Here is a 22,616-nt window from a genome sequence, read left to right as displayed (position 1 = left end):
ACTCACTTCTATATAATCAAAGATCGCCTCATATTTAAATAATTTATTCAAAAACATTGCTTTCAACTTTGTTTAATTGGGAATATATTTTAATGGAAAAGTAATTTTTTCTTATTTTCTTAAACCAAAATTTTCTACTACTTTCTCCTATTTCAGTTGGGAATAGGTAAGATTAATATGTTGACAAAAAAAAAAAATTAATGTATGAGTCTTCTTTTTCTAATACTGTATTTTAAAATTTATTGTAGTATTTTTAGATTGTTTTAATTTGTATTTTAATCTTTGAATGATTTGGGATTCATATATTAGCATGCTTATAATTTTCTATTGTTTTCTTAATTATGCCAAATTAATTTTTTTCAATTTCTCAACCTTGATTGGTTGGTCATAAACACTTTTTTTTTTTTTTGCAAACATAATTGTTACCATTATTCATTCAATCCCAAAGGGAGATAACGAATAGAAGCTCATCAACCTAATGAATTGATAAAATAGGCTAATCAAACACAAGCGTACAACAAACATAGATAGATAGTTTAGAAAAAATAAATCGTTGTTGATAGATCCATAGGAGCCAAATACATTTGCGGACATGTTTAAAAGAATTGATTTAGCCACATACGTCACCAAAATGCACTTATTTTTTCAGTCAAGGGTCTTGAGAGAACTTCATGATGGGTAACCTTTCTCGAAGTGATTGTCGAAATTGTGCGAGTGAGAACAAAACACAAGAAAATATCATTTGTTGATTTGTAAGGTCGGTAATCAAGTTTTTAAAGACATCCAAACGTAACAAACCGGCCATCGAATATGGGTTAGTCCACAAGCCGGGAATAGATGTAGGGCCCACTTGGGAAGGTGGGCCCATGGACTGAAATTAGACATGGGCTTACTAAACAATGTGGCGGTTGAAGCGTTACAGAGACAGAGGCTACATCATGGTGTGTCAAAGACACTTTCACTAATACATTGAGAAATTTAACATTAGTTACTATCAAAATATTTTGTGACGATTGAAAAAGGTATTGACGTTTATTGGTCGTCGAAGCAAGCTATTTTGAGATAGCAAAAAGACGTGAACATTTTCTCTCCACACAGGATGAGAGCAGAGCCGAGTTCTCTATATGGTGGAGAAGGTTGGACACAAGGTTATCTACCCAACAGAGGAAGGTGGAGGAGGTTGGACACAAGGTTATCTCTCCAAGGGAGGAAGACGAAGCCAAGGTTCTCTCCATGATAGAGGAAGTTGGACGCAAGGTTCTCTCCATAAGGGATGAGGTCGGAGCCGAGGTTTTTTCCATGGCGGTCATACATTATTGTGATGATACAACATTGATTAGTATATTATGTTATCTATGAACACATTAAGACAACTATTTTACTTTCACTTTGGCATAGTTACTATCACGAATACATTGGGAAATTTAACATTAGTTACTATCAAAAGATTTTTTTGTGAAGTTAGAAAATTGTGTTTACTTTCATTGTTTGTCGGAACAAGCCATTTTGAGATAGCAAAAAGACGTGAACATATTTTCTCCACATAGGAGGAGGGCAGAGCCGAGGTTCTCCCTATGGTAGAGAAGGTTGGACACAAAGTTATCTCCGCAAGGGAGGAAGGTGGAGGAGATTGGACGCAAGGTTATCTCTCTAAGGGAGAAAAGCGGCGCCAAAGTTCTCTCCTTGGTGGAAGAGGTTGGACGCAAGGTTCTCTCCATAATGGATGAAGGCGGAGCCGATGTTTTCTCCATGGTGGTCATACATTATTGTGATGATACATCATTGATTAGTATATTATGTAATATATCTTTTATTCAAAATGTTTTTGGAGCCAACAATTTTAGTAACTAAAAAAGTATGTAGAAGTGAAAGTAATATATTTGGCTTAATGTATTTTTATAGACAGTTTCTAGATGGTGATAAAGAATATTTTTGTAACATACAAGAGTACATTTAGGTATAAAAAATATATTTTTAATAGTAACGTACATAAAAGATTTGTAAATTGATATAAATCAGTGTATTATAACAAAAATAAAATTTATATATAACATACAATAAATTTTTTAATAAATTTAATTTCATTTATAAAACTTTAAACCCGCACATCGGGCGGGTACTCATCTAGTAAACATATAATAATAAGACAAGTAGAGGGTGCTGCCAAACAAACAACAAAAAAGCAAGCAAGTGTGAATTGGTAGATTCCTATGTTATGTTTCTCTATTCTACATTAGATTTGGAGAGAATACCAAACAAAAACAAAGGAACACGTGCCGGAAACATTTTGATTTAGAAATTGGAGTGAACAGACCAGTTTTGGAGACAATAGTTGCAATGAAGTCGACAGACAGACTAAAGAAAACCAGTATTTACATGAACATTAGTTTTCTGTATATACAAAACATGCTTGAGTTAGAACCTTCAAAACACACAAATCTTCAGTTAGACAAAACCTGACTGAGTCAGCTTATTTGCTTTACTTTTGTTCATCTCCGAACTCAGCTTTAAGAGAGCAAACTCTGTAAAAGAGAGTTTCAATGCATTTAGAGTCACTTCAAAACTAAACACAACAAATGTATAAGAAGAGATATGAGAAATTATAGAAACACCTCGGGTATGAAGGAATTGTCATCTTCAACGAGGAACTAAGTCATTAATCAATGAATCATTGATAGAACCAGGAACAGATTTGATTGGAGGTAGAAACATCTCCATTCCCTCGTATACTGGTGACTGAGGCACTGGTAATGTGATGGAGTTACTTGTGAGCATCATGATGATAGTCGATAAATTTGGACGCTCTTCTGGATCGTTTTGGACACATAATAGTGCAATATGGATGCATCTGATAACTTCATTACTCTGATAGTTCTTTTTGAGTTCCGAATCCATGAGCTCTAGTGGTGATCCGTTTCTCCAATGCCTCCAAGCCTACCACAATGATCAATCAAATGAATATCAAAACCATAACAAAGGTTATAGAAGTAAAATCTTTTTGAAAGTTTAGGTCCTTTTATGCTCACATGCGTGATCAAATTCTTTCCGGATTCATCAGTTTCATGGAAGTTGCTGTTTCTTTTTCCGCTTATAATCTCAAGAACCAAGACCCCAAAACTATAGACATCAGATTTCGTCGAGAATTGGCCATGCATCAAATACTCTGGAGAAATGTAGCCACTAGAAAGAAAACAAAAAAAAAATCTTGAGTTTACCAGTGAGACAAAAGGGTCATCAAAACTTCAGAGATTTGATAAAGAATAAAGGAGGAAAGAGTATTTACTGGGTTCCAACTACTCTCCTTGTATCAGCTCGTGATTGATCCACCCTCAAAATCCTTGCCATTCCAAAATCTGCTACTTTGGGTTCCATTTCAGCGTCTAAGAGGATGTTACTAGCTTTGAGGTCACGGTGTATGATTTTGAGAGGCGAGTCATGATGAAGATATAGTATTCCTCTAGCAGTCCCGACAATAATCTTGTACCGTTTAGGCCAATCCAGCTGACCTTGCTCGGTAGGTTCTGTAGAAGTAGTTCACTATGAGATTAAAAACCAATGTTTCAAGAACTACAGAATAAGAATCATTAGAACTTCAAAAATGTGAGCTGAGTGGTATATGCAAGATACCAAACAAGAACTGGTCGAGACTTTTATTAGGAACAAACTCATAAACGAGTATCTTTTCTTCTCCTTCCATACAAAACCCGAGAACTCCAACCAAATTTCTGTGCTGGAGTTTTGCCACGAGACTAGTCTCATTCTTGAACTCTTGTACACCTTGAGCTGATTCTTTTGATAACCTCTTCACCGCAATTTCTGACCCGTCATGAAGCACGCCCTACAAATAATATTGATAACACTTTATATCTGACCACCTAGATATTGTTATTGGCTTTAATGCACACATTTAGTTTCAAGAGTAATAAAAAATCTAAGAGTAGGAAAAGTTTTACCTTGAAAACTTCTCCAAATCCACCTTGACCGAGCATGTTTCTCTTCGAAAATGTACATGTTGCAGCTTCAATTGTCTTAAGATCATATTGCAGTGAATTTGTGATTGAAATTTCCTCTGCAACATGAAAATGTCTAATTATTCCAAGCAACATAAATCGAAACCATAATAATATTTCTTGTATAATCACTAAAAAATTTGCAGTCATTTTCCAAATAAACATTGGTTAGCTAATAAAAGAAACTGCAAACAGTTGACAATGGAACTGAGTAAAGTATTCCTACTTAAAAGTCCCTTGACCCGGAATCATGGTGTTTTTCTTATTAAGAATGTCTTCTGGTTAAAACAAAAAAACAAAAAAAAAAACAAAAACAGTGCATAAATCACGAATCAACTCACCTGAAGGACCAGTTTTCTTCCTTCTGCAAACAAGTGCTACTACTACAGCTGATAGCACAGAGAAGATAACTCCGGCAGCAACAACAATGACCACAATGATTTCCACTGAGATATTATTTTTGCTCTCTGGGCATACAAGAAGAATCACAGAGGATAGTTTTACAATAAGAAAAATACATCACCAGTAATATAATAGAATGTGTTTCAAATCTTTGGTCAGAACTTAGCAGAACGATACATAGTATTTCAGTTGGAGGAATTACCTGACGGGGGTGGAGGTGCCAAATTAAAAGCTCCGATGAAGGGATACAGATCCCACATGAAACAGCAGCTTGGCCATGCAACAATTCCTCTTTGTCTCCTAAGGTTGCCATATTCAGAAACAGCATCTCCCAGACATTTGTGACAATTCCCTTTTTTTAGATCTGGAGTGCATAGCATTAATCCATGTATAGTCTGGAAAGCTGTCAGATTTGTTACATCAGTTGCATAATATTTACGACCAGACAACGATGCATTCTTTTCCAAGGATGCTTCAGTTATCATACGATTCGTTAGCGTCCCCCATATGTCATTGAAATACGTTTGATTTCCTTTGATATCCACATCACTGAGCTCCATGTAAAGTGGGTGCATATCAAGCCTTTCGAAAAATGAAGTGTTAGAGTAACGAGCAAAACAGAGCGTCTTATGAGGTGTCCATGTATACGCTTCAGTTTGGTTAGGACAATTCTCTATTAATTGGTCAGCCGCAACCTCGAGACAAGCCGAGCAAACTGTTGGTTCGGTCCCTTCGATGCACATCCCCACTGCGAAAACTTGGTCAATACCTTGGCCTATTGATGAATCATTGTAGAAACCATTGTCAGCCTTCACATTAGAAGCCAGAGAAGAAAGGATGATTCGGCGGTTATCAGCATATTTACTACTGCGTTGAAAAAAACCAGTGTCAATACATTGTTGTGAAGAGGCAACAGCAATTATGCTTATGAGAAAAAACAAGAAGAACAATAAGGAAATCATCTTGGCCATTATTATGTTCAAACAATGCTTTGGGTTTAGTATATGCATATCTCTACACTTGGGTATCAGTTAAATAGTAATGGAGTTCTCTCTACAAGTTGCCAAACTTAAAATACATCCATGGCATTATAAAAAGCTAAGTCAGAGCATAGACAAAATCAGAGAGCCAATCATAGCAAAGAGCTGATGTGTTTTATGTTTATAATAATAATGTTGAAGTTTCAAATATGTTCATGATAAGAGATGCACCCACAGACTACAGGCCGACTATGCTTGTTGAATGAATCTCCTAAATTTAACACAACAAAGCAGAGCAATAGAGAGAGAGAGAGAGAGAGGAGTGCGACATATGAGTCATACCATTGGTTGCGTTAATTAAGGAAAGCCAATAGCTTTATATAATAACAATACTTTAAATCTTTGATACCTTCAAATAGCAGTCTTATTAATTAATTTAACCAGCAAATTGAGCATTCTTATTAAAACCAAAATTACTAATCAGTTGACACTTTCAAGTTTCAATATCTTATTACTTTCATCAGCACAAACAGTAATACAAAAACATTATTACCATTGTTGACAAATCATTCAACTTGAGTATAGAATTAGAAAACAAACGGTAAAAAAGTCATAAAATTTGAATCCTAAAACGACACCAAAATTAGGCCTAAATCCTTATCTGGGCACACCCAAACAATGAGTAAAGGATCAAAGGATTGACCTGACTGACTCAAAGTTTCGAACCCCGCGGCAAGAAAATTACAGGCCAGTCGAAGCATCAAGAGTCAAGAGTCAAGACCAATTTTGGACAATGTGGGACAGCATTATAATTCCCATCGCATACGTCTGGTTTATAGGAGTTAGGAAAAGTCCATCAGACGCTTTCCTTGACACAATCTAAGCACACGCACCTCCACTCGATTAACCACTCGAAGCATTGAAGAAGCCATAAAAAAAAAAAAAAACACGTGAAATCGGAAGCTTCTACGAGATAATTGATTGGAATGGAGAAAGCTCTACAGTGTCGAGTAAAAAGGTTTCTTCGATCCTCAAGCGTAACAAATATCGAATCGCGAAAACCTAAATTGCCAAATTTTGAAAATAAGCAAGTGGAGAAGAAGAAAGGCTGAAAAACATAAGAAAAGAGAGAAGGGGGTTTATGATTATATTAAATAAAACCGGTTTAGTAACCAACCGGTTTGGTTTAAACACAAATCTGTCTTCTTCAGTCTCAGTCCTCAAAATCACACAATATATCCGCTACTTGTTTCTATTTTTAAATACTAGGGAATACACCGCGCGTAGCGCGGGATTTTTTTTTTTGTTGTTTAAAATAAAATATAAATAGTATTATAAGTTAAATTAGTATATACTTTAAGGGGTGAATGGACATTGTTTATATATGATACAGTTACACCATATAAAATTTAAAGTAGTAATTTATACGGGACATTAACTATGGTCTCCTTTTTGTTTTCTGTTTGAACCAAATTAATTATCTATTAAACATTTTAAAACCAACAGAAATTGTGCATGCATTACTAGAGAACTAACTTTTAATATAAAAGATGTTTTTACTTGCTTTCTTCTTAGTCTAACCAAATAAAAATTAATGTAAACCTGCAAATCTGTATTTCCTTCAAGTTTGAAGTAGAAGGAGATTCATGTGCGTTTTAATTTCTGAGTATGTACCCCATTGACAACAAAGTCTCGTGTAGTTGATTAAAGGCTTTGAAATCTTGTTATCCCCTGAAGCAACATATGTTACATGCATTAGGAAAGGGTCTAACTAAACTTTTTTTTTGCGAGAAAGACTTTGGAACTGCTATATTTTTAGCTTGTGTTAAGTTTCAAAAATAAAAATAAAGTGTGCTCTTTTTAACACACACACACACACATATATATATATATATATATTAAGAGTTCAGACGAAAGGAACCATGACACCAAAGCTAATTACGTTATGGCTATTGTCATCCTCTGTTTGCATCTACAGTAGAGACGTCTCTCAACTACCAGTTGATTGATAACTTTTAACGTGGAACAGTTCTAGAAGAAAAATGAACCGTTAACCGTTTCAAAAAATAAAAGTAGACAAATAATAGGATTATGATAAAATCACCTAAACTGATTAAATTAAGCAAGTGTGGCTGATTGAACCAATAAACTCTCGTTGAAATTGTTTGCCCCGAATTGGTAAACTAAGTCTTTGAACCTTGCTTTCAGTTAAGGCTTGAGGGCTTTGTGCTTTTTAGTGCTGAGAAAATTCTATATATCGTTATAGAAAATATATGACGACACTTTTTGTTTTTATCTTTATACTTACTCTCATGCAATTAGACGAAGTCAGTGAGAGTTATGGTGTATGACTTAGATTTATGCAATAGCAAGAAAGATACCTAATTTTTTAAAAAGATCTTACCACGTAGTCTTGTGTGCTTGAGAATCCGGCGTCAAAAAGCTAGCTATCATCGACAATGGTCTGACTGTGTGAGTTTGAACATCATCATATCATCCAAAAACCAAAACTTCTCCGACGCATCTAGAAAACATGAATTAAGATTGTTGATTATCCTCCAACCCAATGTTTCTCCATGAGCTAGAGAGACAACAAAACAATAAACATGAGAAAACAGGACGTGAATTTTAAAAGCCCATAAACTGAAGAGGAATCAAGAAGAAGAAAGGCAATATCTTTGTACATGTGGTCTTCCACTTACAACGTAGAAAAATTGCACGTAGAAGTTATAACTAAAAGTGAGATTAGTGAAGTCGTAACTTATCTGGTGGGATTTTAATTGAGAAACCATAAAGCCATAGGAGATGAGAGAAGCTTGAAACGGAGATCATGGCCATGTGGGAGACAATGGGTTTTGAGGCTAACGTTTCATATGCTTAGCGGATTTCTTTTTTTTACAAGATGTCGCTTGTTAATTTGTAGCTGTTAATTGTTGCATTGAGAAAGAATTAGATGATGTGGCATGCTCTAAGATGAATTTGGAGTTTGCTAAGGTGGACATAAGGAAATGGCTCAAATTGTCCCTTTTATTAGTAGTAATTTTAAAATTTTATCTGTTACATTACATTCATATCTCTTGATATGTGTTTTTTCTTTTTTTTCGGGTGTAATCAAAAGATATGCTCTTAGAAAAATTCTAGGGTTAGGGTGAACAACTCTCATTCACCTCCTCCTACTTAACCAATCAGAATATAACAATATGTCGTATCATATCATATTTAAAAAAAATCAGAATTAAAATAAAAAGACAAAACAAATTAAGGAAACAAATTATGTAGATATTTTATTATGGAAATTATGTCAATTCAGGTTTATTATAATTTTAAAAATTATATGTCGATTTGGGTTTATAATTTAATGGTTAGGATTTAGATTTTATAATTAAACAAAATTATATGTCGGTTTGTGTTTACAAAATAGTGGCTAGGGTTTAGATTTTACAATTAAACAAAATTATATGTTGGTTTGGGTTTACAAAAGAGTGGTTAGGGTTTAGATTTTACAATTAAACAAAATTATATGTCGGTTTGGGTTTATAAAAAATGGTTAGAGTTTAGATGTGATAATTAAAAACTGTCATATAATATTAGAATTAACAATTTTAAAATTAATTGATCTTACAACATTTGTTTCAATAATTAAGATTTGTTTCGTTAATTTAAAGGGTGTGGATAAGAGAGGTTCACCCATAGGGGTGAACCCAATAATTGTCCATGCTCTTAAATGTCATTGTTTTATAAAAAAGAAAAATGTATCAAAACAAATTATAGAGAACAGAGATCAGGATAACAAAATATTTTGAAAAGAAAATAAAACTTCAATTAATCTATATTAACATTATTACAGCAGTTTTGGCAAAAAAAAGCTTGAAGTTGGAAAATATTTATATTTCATGCCATTGTAAAATGGATAGAGTAATTGATGTCAAAATGGATAGAAAAAAACTGAAAAATAAACTAATAGTGTATGATTTTATTATACTACATGTATTTTGTTTTAAACTCCACAAATGATATATGTTTTTTGACTAAAACTTTTTTTGTCATTTATAGAGTTATGATGTCAAATACAAATTTTCAAATATATATATTTTTTTTACAAAATTCTCTTATAAGGGGCATTTTCAAAAATACCTTGTATGTCACTTTTCAAAAATACCCTTTCATATTTTCCTTTTTCAACAATATCCAAATTTCTGTATATAAAATAACTAAATTTTAAACCCTAAACTTCAAATACTAAACTCTACCCCCTTAAAACTATATGCTAAATGTAAAATAGAGAAACCAAATCTAAAAACAATCTAAAAAATAATTTAACATATTGTAATTGTATAAAAGACAGTAAAAATAAAATGGCCAAGAAAAAAATATATTTTTGAAAAGTGATATTTCAAAAAAGGCATTTCTAACGAACTCTTGAGTAAATCAAATTTAGTCCTATGAATAATATCAATAATGTAACTAACTTTGTGATAATAAAACTAAATTTGTGTAAATACCCATTTTAGCAATTTAACATATGCTCAATATTAAAAAAGCAACAATATTTTATTGAAAAAATTATTTATCCATGGGTCCAAATCTACACGAAAAATAATCAAAAGTATGTGATGGGAATTAGGTTAATATTAGTACACTTATATATTTTTGTGGGTTGGTCTAAAAACACAAACAAAATATCTTAAAACTTAATTTTATAAGAAGTTAAAAACCAACACTAACCCACTCCATCACACTTATTTACAAAACTAACTATTTTTTTAATAACTAAGAGGTTGTGGGTAAAACTAACTAATTTCAAATTGGTGGATAAAATTTAAATAATATTATATAAATTACAAAGTATTATATATATTAACAGATGTTTATTTTCAAAACAACTAATTTGTATTTGATTAAATTTCAAAATAAAAGAATTTTGATTAATTAAATTCCAAATGAAAATAATAATTTGTACACAGATAAAACAAATAAAATTACAAATATCTCAATATTATTATATTTTGATCCAATATAATGTTTTTTTTTAATAAGTTATATAAAATATGAAGAAAAAAAACATAATCCCGAATAGGTTAAAATTTAGTTTGTGCTTTAAGAACCATCTCAATCCTCGTCTCATCTGGTCTTTTGAAGGGTGCACTTGCAATTTTCCATAGACTCCATGAGATCATGACCGTTGTAACCACCAATAACATAAAAAACAGATCACGATCAATACTATTCCCAGCTATAACAAGAAAAGTGATCACTCCTATAATAACAGACCGCCATTGATACATTCGGAAGTTGCTTTTTCCTTTTAAAAAAAAAAAGTAAAATAAAATTTTAGTTAGAAAAAATTGTATCGAAAGAAGAAAAGTTCAGTAAACTTGGAATTAAAAAAAAAAAGTACTTACTAGAAAAGTGAGACAACATGGCTGTTGCTATGCATGCTGCGTAAGTCGAAAACAAAGCTGCTTCCACAAACTTGTAAGACCAAAACATTTCCAACTTGTCATCCATCATTGATTCGTTGGTGGTGATCTTGATGACATATATTATCAATGTTATGATAACAACGTTTAGTCTCATTGCAACTGATCCTAGATCTTCATCGTTAGGGACCAAATTACGAGAAAATCTGCTAAGAGAGGTACTCATTGAGAGAAAGAGAAAGGAAGAAACAAGTGAAATTAATTAAACTAGGAAAATTACTAGGCCAATGAAAGAAAGTATGAAGCTATAACATTACGACGGGTATATATATAGATAGTTATTCCGGCAATGAGTAAGAAATATTTCCACAAAAATGCATACGTAAATAGGATATATAACTTAAATTCTCAGTTTTCTTTTCCTTTTTTATCTTTTGTTATAATTCTCAGTTTTCATTTCTTAAATGATGACCTAAAAAAAAGGGAAGACAAGGAAAGATATAATTTCCCATTTTCTCCTTATATAATTTCCCATTTTCTCCTTAATTCTAATCTATTTTTCTTTTTTGTCACAGATAAATTTCCATATTTAGATACAATCTCATATTAGGAGGAAAAAGACATAGCAATTATAGCTAGGAAGACAAAGATTGTGGATTTGAGTCAATGACACTTAAATGAGGGTACTCATGGGTTTGATATAAGCTTTAGGAGTTAGGGAAGAGCTCAATAGGAAAAAAAAAACAATGGTAAGAACTAAGAAGACTAATTGGAGGTAAGAGAGCATAATGATTTACACAACAACAGTTTCTGGATCTGTAACTAGATAACTATAATAGTATCTTCAGCAACGTTCTAAATCTGTAATCGATGCATCACTGAAAGAACTAGGAATTGGTTTTTCATATGAATTCGAGCACACAGCTTCTGGATCTTGGTCGCGGCTACTTTGTAAGAAAAAACCAGGTGCACGAGGCACTTGTAAAGTGATTGTGCTACTAGTAAGCAGCTGTTGGGATACAATCCAAGTCCCACATCTGATGTTTAAAGAGACTATCATTAATATATAAAGGGTTAGGACCAATCTACTAATTGTCAATTGGTTTTTAGTTAGAAGCCCAAGATAAGCCCAAATTTAACATGGTATCAGAATCCAAGGTTAAAATTCTGGTGGGCCTAGAAAAGTGGATACGGACATGCCTCTTGTTAACCCGAATAATGGGGGCCCAAGAAGGGGTTTATTATCGATCCAAGCGGGATCGGTTCGAGATGGAGTTATCATCTCGAGCAGGCGTGTTAAAATCCCATATGTGGTCCTTGGTTTGAAGGGGAGATTGTTGGGATACAATCCAAGTCCCACATCTGATGTTTAAAGAGACTATCATTAATATATAAAGAGTTAGGGTCAATCTACTAATTGTCAATTGGTTTTTAGTTAGAATCCCAAGATAAACCCAAATTTAACAGCAGCAAGATAATTGTAGACATCATTGGACGGTTTTCAGGATCCTCTTCCACACATAAAAGCGCGATATGAATGCATCTTGTAACTTCATCGCTTTGATAATTACTCCCAAAAGTCGAGTCCAAGAGCTCTAAAGGCGAGCCTTTCCTCCATAGTCTCCAAGCCTAACATTGATATATGAATTTATCAGTAAACAGTTTTTATATTATCTTTGATCATATGGTAATATTTAAATAGACGAAAATAACTAACATGTGTGACTAAATTGCCAGCAGATCCATCTGTTAGATAGAAGCTACTATTCATCTCGCCACTTATGATCTCTAGAACCAACACTCCAAAGCTATAGACATCAGATTTCATGGAAAATTGACCGTGCATCACATACTCGGGAGCCATGTAACCGCTGGATAATCACAAAAAGGGAAAAGTGTTTAGTGTTTGCAATGTACAAGTGAATGGTTATATATCATAATCAAAATCACTTACGAGGTTCCAGCGATCTTGCTAGTATTGGCTCGAGTTTGCTCCATTCCGAAAATCCTTGCCATGCCAAAATCCGCTATTTTCGGGTTCATATCATCATCTAAGAGAATGTTGCTCGCTTTGAGATCACGGTGTATGATTGTGAGCCGTGAATCTTGATGAAGATAGAGAATCCCTCGAGCAATCCCTCCAATGATATTGTACCGTCTGCTCCAATCTAGTTGTGGTCGTTTTAATGTGTCTGCGCATTCAATATATTTTATTAACAACAAATCTTGGTTTCAAGAATGAACACAAGAAATATCAAGAAAACAAAGGGACTAGAAACAAACCGAAGAGGAAATAATCAAGACTCTTGTTGGGAACAAACTCATAGACAAGTATCTGTTCATCTCCTTCCAAGCAAAACCCAAGAAGCCTAACAAGATTCCTATGTTGAAGCTTCGCCACAAGAACAACCTCATTCTTAAACTCTTGTGAGCCTTGTCCTGAATTTTTTGATAGTCGCTTCACGGCAACTTCAGTTCCATTCGATAATGTTCCCTACAAATATATATATGCACATCTTTTTAATTAGCTTCCATGAAAAATATAAAAAAAACAAGCAGTCATAGATATACATACAGAGGAAATTACATACCTTGTAAACTTCACCAAATCCGCCCTGACCGACTTTGTTGTTCTCTGAAAATTTATCAGTTGCCGCTTCGATTGTCTTGAAATCAAATTGCAGAGACTGTGGACTTGTAATATCAGAATTAGCTGAAAAAGTAAATGTATAGTGTTGATATAAGAATTCATAATTATACTCTGTTTCGAAATGGAGAAACCTAAAAATGACTCACTTTGAAGTTTTAATGCTTTGTATGATTGTCTTCTCTTCAAAGCAATCAAACCTATAGCTAACAGCACAACGAATATGACCACAGAGAAGACAATCGCCACTAAAACTCCAGTTGAAAATTTTTTGCTATGTGGAGGAGGCGACGCCTCGGGTTGAGATTCTTGAGGATCTTTAGAACTTTGAGGAGGAGGAGACGATTTTATCCTATCGAAAGCACCTAGAAACGGATAAGGATCAAACCGAAAAAAGCAAACAGGTCTCCTAATAGTACCCCCTTGCTTACCACCGCAACAACCTTGGTAAGAACGCACGTTTGCTTGAAGACAAGCGTCACAATCAACAGAAGAAATCCCTGGAGTACACTGCATCAATACGTATATTCTCCGGAAACCGGACAAAGGAGTTATGTCTGCTGCGTAATGTCTGCCTGAAAGCGACCCTGGAGTTGAGGAGGAAGCTGCGGATATCATACGTGCCATGAAGTCTTCCCATGTTCTGTTATACTCTGCAACATCTCCAGTGACATCTAAAGTTAAATATTCTGCTGTGGTCGGATCTAGGTTAATCTCGTTGAAAAACGACCGATTGGAATAACGAACAAAACAGAGCGTCTTGTCGGCTCTCCAGTCCCATGAGTCGGTCTGGTTCGGACAGTTCTTTAACAAACCGTCAGACGCGGGTTGAATACATTCGGAACAGACCTTTGGATGAGTCCCTGGGATACATAGCCCTTAACAGAGCCGGCCATAAGGCGCAAAGCACATGCTTGCGGCCGTTTAAAATATTAACTAATTTTCGGCCTCTTTTACAAGAAATTTTGTGTGGTCTAGTGGTTGAAACTGTAAAAGTCGAGTCTTAGCTCCTAGGTTCAAACCTTGTCAATGTCTAAAACAGATATTTTTATTTTTTTAAGAAGAAAATTAAACTAGAAATAAAAACTATGAGGTCCAATATTCTCCCTCGCTTGTAGCCCAATACATCTCCACGCCGGCTCTGGCCCTAAAGCATAGATCTTTCCAGCGCCTTCACCAGCCGAGACGTTGTAGTAGCCATCTCGAGAGCTGACGTTGGAGGCAAGAGTTGAAAGAACGAGACGACGGTTCGTATCATACGTACCGTTTGGTCTGAAAAACAGATTCTCTCCGCATTTTTGAGCAGATACGTAGCCGAAGCTAAAGACGAGTATAACAAAACAGAGGATTGACAAGAGATGGTTATGATACATTTTTTAAGAGACCAGACTTTGTTCAGATACTTGTTGCAGATACTACTACAACTAAATAAGGCAAGACTTTGGTCGTAACTTTTTAAGAAACGTTGAACTCGTCAAAAAACACATGCATGTTTAGAATTTTTCTTTGAAGTAGTTGAGTCAAGCATGCATATTCAAGTCAACTCCATATGTAGACGTTGTTGAGTAATTAATAAACGCGTTGAAAATATATGATGTAAGTGACGACACGTAAACATGGATCATATCAACTTCTACTCTTTAAATATGTTGCTTCATCCCGGCTCAAGAATATTGAAGTCCCTGAGCTCAAAAAAAAAAAGAAAATGGACCCTTTTCCCTGTGTTTTTGTGGGGAAAAAAAAGTTTGGACCCTATTTTCTTACCAAAAAAAAAAAAAAAATGACTACACCCTGTGTATTTGCACCCCTGGCACATGTCTAGAATCATAATCATATCCATAAGCTAAAAAAGCTAGAATTTATGTTACGTGTGCAACAAGAAACAAATTGGATACACTGTGACGTTAATATGAACGGACGTTAGGTTCAGTTCTTGAGTTACTTGAACTTAAGCAAAAGTAGACTTTTGGTTTCCGTCATCAGTATTCAGTAACATTTAGTTTATCAAAAAAAATAGTAACGTTTAGAAACTTGTAATAATACAAATCACATACATGAAATTATTGCTTTTAAATCTTCAACTTCTGTATACATACTTTGAAGGTTGGAGTTACTTGAGATACAAGGGAATATTACGGACTAGTGCTAAACCTGCTGATGTTAATTCTACATACAGAGTACATATTCAATCATTTCAACGAGGAGTGACTCTAGTTATTGAATCTTCGTTAATGGAATAAGGAATAGACTTGCTGCTGGATTGCCCCAACTCGGATCCATAAGTTAAAGGGTCTAAATCGGGTCTGTTCCTGAAGAAAAATCCGGGAGGTCGAGGAGCAGGTAGAGTTATGGAGCTATTGGTAAGCATTTGAAATATTGTATACATAGCTGGACGATCTGCAGGAGTTTCTTGAACACATAATAGTCCAATATGGATGCATCTAACGACTTCATCCTTCTCATAGCTTTCCTTAATCGCGGGGTCAATGAGATCCAACGGTGAATCATTGTTCCAAAGTCTCCATACCTGCCAAGAAACTCATTATCAGACTCAAAACCTTGATTACAATGAAATTTGTGGAGTAAGGTTTTTGAGATTTTTATTTTGAATTTTGCTCACATGGGTCACCAAATTGCCACCAGAATCATCCATATGATAGAAGCTGCTATTCTTCTTGCCACAAACAATCTCCAGAATCAATACTCCAAAGCTATAAACATCAGATTTGGTGGAGAATTGGCCATGCGTCACATATTCTGGAGGCATGTAACCGCTGAAAATACACATGAAAATGTTTAAGTTGATCATAAATAAAAAGGGTTCATCATAGTGTTTGTGCCAATTTTAACTATTGCTAACAAGATTCATCAAACATTAATTAAGGAAAATACTAACAAGGTTCCAACCACTCTTCTGGTCATGTCTTCAGTTTGGTCCACCCTGAAATTCCTTGCCATTCCGAAATCCGCTATTTTTGGATTCAAATCAACGTCTAAAAGAATGTTACTCGCTTTGATGTCACGGTGTATGATGGTGAGCCGTGAGTCTTGATGAAGATAGAGAAGCCCTCGCGTAATCCCTCCTATGATGTTGTACCGTCTATTCCAGTCTAGCTGAATTTTTTTTGTTAGGTCTGCACATCCATATAAATTTGTGAGTCATTTAGTTAGTAAAATATCTTAAGAAAATTTTTTGCTAAGAGGAGAATAAATTAAACAAAGAGTTATTGTTTATTACCAAAGAGGAAATAGTCAAGGCTCTTGTTAGGAACAAACTCGTAGACAAGTATCTTTTCATCTCCTTCTAAACAAAACCCAAGAAGCCTAACAAGATTCTTGTGTTGAAGCTTCGCCACAATCAAAACTTCGTTCTTGAACTCTTGAGTGCCTTGTCCAGAGTTTCTCGATAGTCGCTTCACCGCAACTTCTGTATCATTTGGTAACACTCCCTACAAATATACATATGAAAAGTTTCTTAAGGTCTAAGTTTTAATGAAAAATCAAGCAATCATACATATAAGTAAATTCCAGCTCAAATATACCTTGTAAACTTCACCAAATCCGCCTTGACCTAGCTTATTATTCCTCGAAAAATTATCTGTTGCCGCTTCGATTGTCACAAAACAGAGTGTGTTCTGGGATCTCCAGTCGTATGAGTCGGTCTGGTTCGGGCAGTTTTGTAATAAACCCATAGATGCGATTTGGATACAATCTGAACAGAGCTTTGGATCGGTCCTTGGGAAACAGAGACCTAAGGCATAGATTCTTTCAGGGCCTTCACCGACAGAACCGTTGTAGTAGCCGTTTCGAGAGGTGACGTTAGAAGCAAGATTTGAGAGAATGAGATGACGGTTTGTGTCATAAGTACCGTTGTGTCTGAAAAACATTGAGTCTACGCATTTTTGTGCAGATTGATAAGAGATTGTGTATACACATTTGTTTTTGGATCTTTTGCTGAGATCATGGAAATGGAACTGTAAATAATATACAAATTTTTCTTTTACTATAGCAATTACGGACGTTTGATTTCGTCAAAAAAGCATGTTTGGTTAGAATTTTTGTTAAATAATTGACTAATTTGTTTAAAAGCTTATACAAGTCAACTCGGTAATAATTTTACTGTAACACTTAGGGGGGTTTGATTTTGTCAAAAAGTGTTGGTGGTAAGAATGTTCTTTAAGTATTAGTTGAATCTAGCTACCATAGTCAAGTCAATTCCAAAAATGTTAAATATTTTTAAATCTTTATTAACTGCGTTCAACTCTTTAATAGGCTTTTTGAATGGGTTTGTAACTTGGACTATCATACACTTTTTTTTTTGTGCAACGAGACTGTCATACACAAGATTTATGAAAAAAAAAAAAAAAAGTTAGAGAATAAGGAATAGTGTATGATTATGTAACGGTTTGTTTATGTTCTGTTGGTTTTAGAGATAGTGAATTCGGTCTAATGTGTTTGATTCTGTTGAGATGTAAGCTAAAATCATACACCATGATATAGGAGAACTCGTTATATTTATTGTGTCGTTTCTCGGTTTTATTCTCAAGATGTATGTTCAAACTCCTTAACGCACGGTTATGAGTTAATTTGTAATCTAGTGTTCAAGCAATAGAATGGACTGGAACACCAACACTTGGTATCAGAGTTTAGACTTGTGATTAGTTCTACATAGGGTTTGTCGTATGTTACAGTCAAGCATTATAATTTCACAAGTAAACTCTTAATACATAAAAGCGACAACAGATGATGTCTATATTTTACCTACTTGGGAAGCTTGCAAAATTTTGAAAAGAACAGAATTGTTTGTGCTACAAGGAAAATTGTACGGACTAATGCTAAATACAGAGTTCAGAAGCAAAAGTTTCAGCGAGGAGTAACTCTTGTGATTGATTCACTGTCTATAGAATAAGGAACAGACATGCTTCTGGTTTGCCCCGGCTCGGATCCATAGGTTAAAGGGTCTAAATTGGGTCTGTTCCTGAAGAAAAAACCGGGCGGTCGAGGCACAGGTAGAGTAATAGAGCTATTGGTAAGCATTTGAAAGATTGCAGACATGGCTGGACGATCTGCTGGAGTTTCTTGAACACATAAAATTCCGATATGGATACATCGAATGACTTCATCTTGATCGTAGCTTTCCTTTATCGCAGGGTCGATGAGATCTAAGGGTGATTTATTGTTCCAAATCCTCCAAACCTGCCAAGAAACTCGTATTCAGAATCAAAATCATTGATGGTCACAAGAGATACAAAAGTGAGATTTTGGTTTCGTTTTTGCTCACATGTGTCACCAAATTTCCCCCAGAATCCTCCATCTGATAGAAGCTGCTATTTTTCTTGCCACAAACAATCTCCAAAACCAATACTCCAAAACTATAAACATCAGATTTGGTAGAGAATTGGCCATGTGTCACATACTCTGGAGGCATATAACCGCTGCAAATATACACATGAAAAGTATTATGTTAATTAGAAAATAAAAAAAGGTTTATCAAACTTTAAGGAGAATATTAGAATACTAACAAGGTTCCAACAACTCTTCCTGTATTGTCTTCAGTTTGGTCCACTCTAAAATTCCTTGCCATTCCAAAATCTGCTATTTTAGGATTCATATCGGCGTCTAAAAGAATGTTACTTGCTTTGATGTCACGGTGTATGATGGTGAGCCTTGAGTCTTGATGAAGATAGAGAAGCCCTCGCGTAATCCCTCCTATGATATTGTACCGTTTTTTCCAATCTAGTTGACTCTTCTTTGCAGGATCTGCATAAGACTAAATAATTCAAGACAAATTGATATAAGCAGTAGGAACATATAATTAAACCTAGTGCTGTTTTTTAATTACCAAAGAGGAAATAGTCAAGGCTCTTGTTAGGAACAAACTCGTAGACAAGTATCATTTCATCTCTTTCTATGCAAAACCCAAGAAGCCTAACAAGATTCTTGTGTTGAAGCTTCGCCACAATCACAACTTCGTTCTTGAACTCTTGTGTGCCTTGTCCTGAATTTCTTGATAGCCGCTTCACGGCAATTTCGGTTTCATTTGGTAACATACCCTAGAAATACATATATGAAAATCTAAGTTGTTATGAAAAATCAAGCAATCATACATATATGTGAATCTCAGCTGCAATATATATTACCTTGTAAACTTCACCAAATCCGCCTTGACCTAGCTTATTATTGCTGGAAAATGTATCGGTTGCCCCTTCAATTGTTGCAAAATCAAATTGAAGAGACTGTGGACTTATCATGTCATCATCAGCTGCAATACCATATGTATGGTTTACTTTTATGGATTCCAAAATGAACTGTGAGAATGGTAAAATTCCCCAAAATAAAAGTAACTCACTTTGAGGCTTTAATGTTCTGTATGATTGTCTTCTCTTCCAAATAACTAATCCTAAAGTGAGCAGCACCACTAACGTAACCGCTGAAACAAAAATCCCCACAATAGCTCCCGTAGATATTTTTTTCACATCTGGAGGAGGAGGACGCGGCGTGGGTTGGGAAACTTGAGGAGGTAGAAATGTGTCAGTAAAGGCATTAAAATATGGATAATAATGCCACCGGAAATAACAGACCGGCGTGAGGACGATACCACCTTTGTATCCACTGCAGCAAGTCTTGTACACCCGCACATTTGCTTCAAGACAAGTTTCACAGTCATCAGAGGATATCCCTGGAATACACTGCATCAGCACGTATATGCGATGAGAATCTATCGGAGGAGATGTATCTGCCAAGTAACGAGTTGGACCTACTCGGGTGAGCATAAATTCCATAAACTTGCCCCATGTTCTGGTATAAGCTGTAACGTTCCCCTGGAACATTTGAGCATCTCTTATTGTTTGTGTCGGCTCTAGATCGATCTTGTTGAAAAACGAGCTATTGGAGTAACGAACGAAACAGAGGGTCTCGTCGATAAGCCAGTCGAATGAGTCAGTCTGGTTCGGACATTTCTTTAGTAAACCATCGGATGCGAGTTGGATACATTTGGAACATTCCTTTGGATCAGTCCCTGGGATACAGAGGCCTAAGGCATAGATCCTTCCAGCTCCTTCACCGACCGAGACGTTGTAGAAGCGGTTGTTTCGAGTACTGACGTTGGAAGCAAGAGTTGAGAGAACGAGACGACGGTTTGTATCGTAAGAACTGTTGGGGGTGAAAAACATTGAATCCCCACATATTTGTGTTTGTGCAGAGACAAACCCGAAACTAACAGCGTGGACAAAACAGAGGATCAGAAAGAGATTGTTCAGACGCATTTTGCTTTTTTCCTTAAATTTTACTTCTCATTACAAATCTTTGAACTCTAAATAAGAAAATTATATGAAGGAGCGTTGATTTGGTCAAACTTGGGTATTTAGAATTTTCGTGTATGTAGAGATACACACAAGTCAACTCTTGGGGTTTTTAGTTTAAGTAGAACTAGGTAACAACCTGTACATACGATAAATCAATTCAAATAAATTTATTATATAGAATTTGATATTTGTTTGTGTAAAATAAAATATGTAAATAATTCTTTTTTTGTGTTATTCAAATTTACGTTTATTTTATATAAAAAGATGTTTCATCCATGAAATATTTGAACATAAATAATAATTTTAACGCGGTGAAAATATTTGTATGAAATTTAATTTAATAAAACATGAATAACTATTTAATATTTTAAAAAAGAAATTAATTTGTTGTTTTTAAAGAAATATAATATAGTTTCAAATTAAATGACTACAAATAGTTTAATTTATTTAATGATTTTTTATATAAGTCTATAATGGCATAGATGTAATTAGGATTAATTAATAAGGTTTATTTGCTAAAATGTGCTTCAAGCTCTCTGGCCACGACACATCAGCATTTTTTCAAAAGTACTTTTCTATTATATAGGGGATTTTCTTTTTTTTTGTTAGGTGAATGATCAATTGAACATGGACCAACTCTTACCCTAAAGTGAACACAAGCAGTGCGTCCTCTCTGACCAGAAGCCCTTTTAGGCCCAATCAGACACCAAAAGGTTCCTTTGATTCTTCAAGGCTTAAGTTAGAAACTTCTAACTTACTCCACAGCACAACGCCACACGCATTAACATTTCACGAGTATCTTCTTCTTCTTTTTTTTCGTTTTTTTATAAACCCTATCGGCAAATCCGGTCAGTCTCGGTAGAAACGCACCGAAATGCTTCAGAGTGGAATTCTCCGCGAAGGGCCACCACATTCAGGAGGGGCAGATCGAGAAGAATTATTAGTATGGGGCACATATCTAATAATTAATAAATATGTGGCCAAAAATTATAATATATATATGACAAAAAAGTAAAAAAGCAACAAATGGAGGGATCGAACATCCCACCAGCAAAATTATGAAGAGGAATACATAACTAAATGATCTAGCAGACAATTATAGCAACATTTACTAAAAAAAATTTACAAGCCAGGAAATATTTTGTGGGTATATGTGGCTGAATTTTCTAGAGCAACAATATCGAAATTTTTTAGAGAGAAATTTTGGAGAGAGAGAGATCACATAAAAATTAGGATTGACTTAGAGAGAGAAGTATATATATGATTAAATTATCCGGTTAGGTTAAAATCAAGGAATCGGTACGTATTCGGTTAGGTTCAGCTATCAGTTTGGTTAATAGTTGATGGCATAACAAAGACAACCACAAATAGTCCACAGAGAAGTCTACATAAGCAAAACTCTAAATCATATAATTTTAACCTAATCAGTCTTTCCTCCCTTAATTTGACTCGTTTATAGGTAAATTTATTTTATTTCAATCCAGGAAGTCTATGTGGTTATTATTTGGTCAATAGGTTTATCAAATTATTTTTTATAATATTTTTAATTAAAATTTAAACTATAATTAAGGAGTAGACCAATTGTTATGTCTTCTAGTTGACGTTAATTTGTAATCGACCTTATAGAAATCTATTGCAGACTTCCTTCGGGTTACATATGTCATTTCGGCTTATGTTTTTTGTTTGGTCGTAAGGGAGTCAACTATAATTTCAGTACCCTTAGTGGTTATGTTTCTCAAATATCGAATATGGAGTCTACTATTGCATTCAAGGCCAAATAAAGATATACAAAATGCAATTGTCCTTAGATTCTTAGAACTTAAATAAATAAAAAAGAAAATAATTTTTTTTTA

At 34.6% G+C, this 22,616-nt stretch overlaps 4 protein-coding genes across 6 annotated transcripts; all 4 read right to left on the bottom strand.

The window, feature by feature from the left end:
* Positions 1-2,274: 2,274 nt before the first annotated feature.
* Positions 2,275-6,596, bottom strand: LOC104737148 (putative cysteine-rich receptor-like protein kinase 33). Of its 2 annotated transcripts, XM_087482641.1 has the most exons (9): positions 6,096-6,596; positions 4,615-5,279; positions 4,352-4,477; positions 3,954-4,069; positions 3,628-3,838; positions 3,284-3,521; positions 3,027-3,180; positions 2,613-2,934; positions 2,275-2,522 (listed from the first exon to the last, which is right to left on the bottom strand). In XM_087482641.1, the coding sequence occupies exons 2-8, from the start codon at positions 5,153-5,155 to the stop codon at positions 2,638-2,640; spliced, it is 1,683 nt and encodes a 560-aa protein (XP_087338767.1). In that variant the 5' UTR covers positions 5,156-5,279; positions 6,096-6,596; the 3' UTR covers positions 2,275-2,522; positions 2,613-2,637. The 2 variants fall into 2 exon arrangements, with proteins under 2 accessions (XP_087338767.1, XP_019090136.2); XM_019234591.2 differs by lacking the exon at positions 6,096-6,596 and having other exon boundaries at positions 4,615-5,422.
* Positions 6,597-11,656: 5,060 nt separating this feature from the next.
* On the bottom strand, positions 11,657-14,832 carry LOC104738379 (putative cysteine-rich receptor-like protein kinase 32). The gene is made up of 8 exons (XM_087480747.1): positions 14,586-14,832; positions 13,609-14,337; positions 13,404-13,525; positions 13,096-13,306; positions 12,767-13,004; positions 12,530-12,683; positions 12,284-12,441; positions 11,657-11,822 (listed from the first exon to the last, which is right to left on the bottom strand). Exons 1-8 carry the CDS (start codon positions 14,830-14,832, stop codon positions 11,657-11,659), a joined length of 2,025 nt encoding a protein of 674 aa, XP_087336873.1.
* Positions 14,833-15,510: 678 nt separating this feature from the next.
* LOC104737146 (putative cysteine-rich receptor-like protein kinase 32) lies at positions 15,511-17,397 on the bottom strand. The gene is made up of 5 exons (XM_087480180.1): positions 17,002-17,397; positions 16,698-16,908; positions 16,356-16,593; positions 16,080-16,233; positions 15,511-15,986 (listed from the first exon to the last, which is right to left on the bottom strand). The coding sequence occupies exons 1-5, from the start codon at positions 17,344-17,346 to the stop codon at positions 15,654-15,656; spliced, it is 1,281 nt and encodes a 426-aa protein (XP_087336306.1). The 5' UTR covers positions 17,347-17,397; the 3' UTR covers positions 15,511-15,653.
* Positions 17,398-18,133: 736 nt separating this feature from the next.
* Positions 18,134-20,750, bottom strand: LOC104737147 (putative cysteine-rich receptor-like protein kinase 31). Of its 2 annotated transcripts, XM_087480074.1 has the most exons (7): positions 20,061-20,736; positions 19,809-19,970; positions 19,600-19,721; positions 19,302-19,512; positions 18,982-19,219; positions 18,741-18,894; positions 18,134-18,655 (listed from the first exon to the last, which is right to left on the bottom strand). In XM_087480074.1, exons 1-7 carry the CDS (start codon positions 20,722-20,724, stop codon positions 18,323-18,325), a joined length of 1,884 nt encoding a protein of 627 aa, XP_087336200.1. In that variant the 5' UTR covers positions 20,725-20,736; the 3' UTR covers positions 18,134-18,322. The 2 variants fall into 2 exon arrangements, with proteins under 2 accessions (XP_087336200.1, XP_010455558.1); XM_010457256.2 differs by having other exon boundaries at positions 19,809-20,750.
* Between the last annotated feature and the right edge of the window lie 1,866 nt (positions 20,751-22,616).

This window comes from Camelina sativa, chromosome 13 (genome assembly GCF_030686135.1).
Source record: "Camelina sativa cultivar CO46 ecotype springtype chromosome 13, ASM3068613v1".
NCBI lineage: Eukaryota > Viridiplantae > Streptophyta > Magnoliopsida > Brassicales > Brassicaceae > Camelina > Camelina sativa.
The sequence above is the reverse complement of the archived record's forward strand: the minus strand, read 5'-3'. Positions and strand labels throughout refer to the sequence as shown.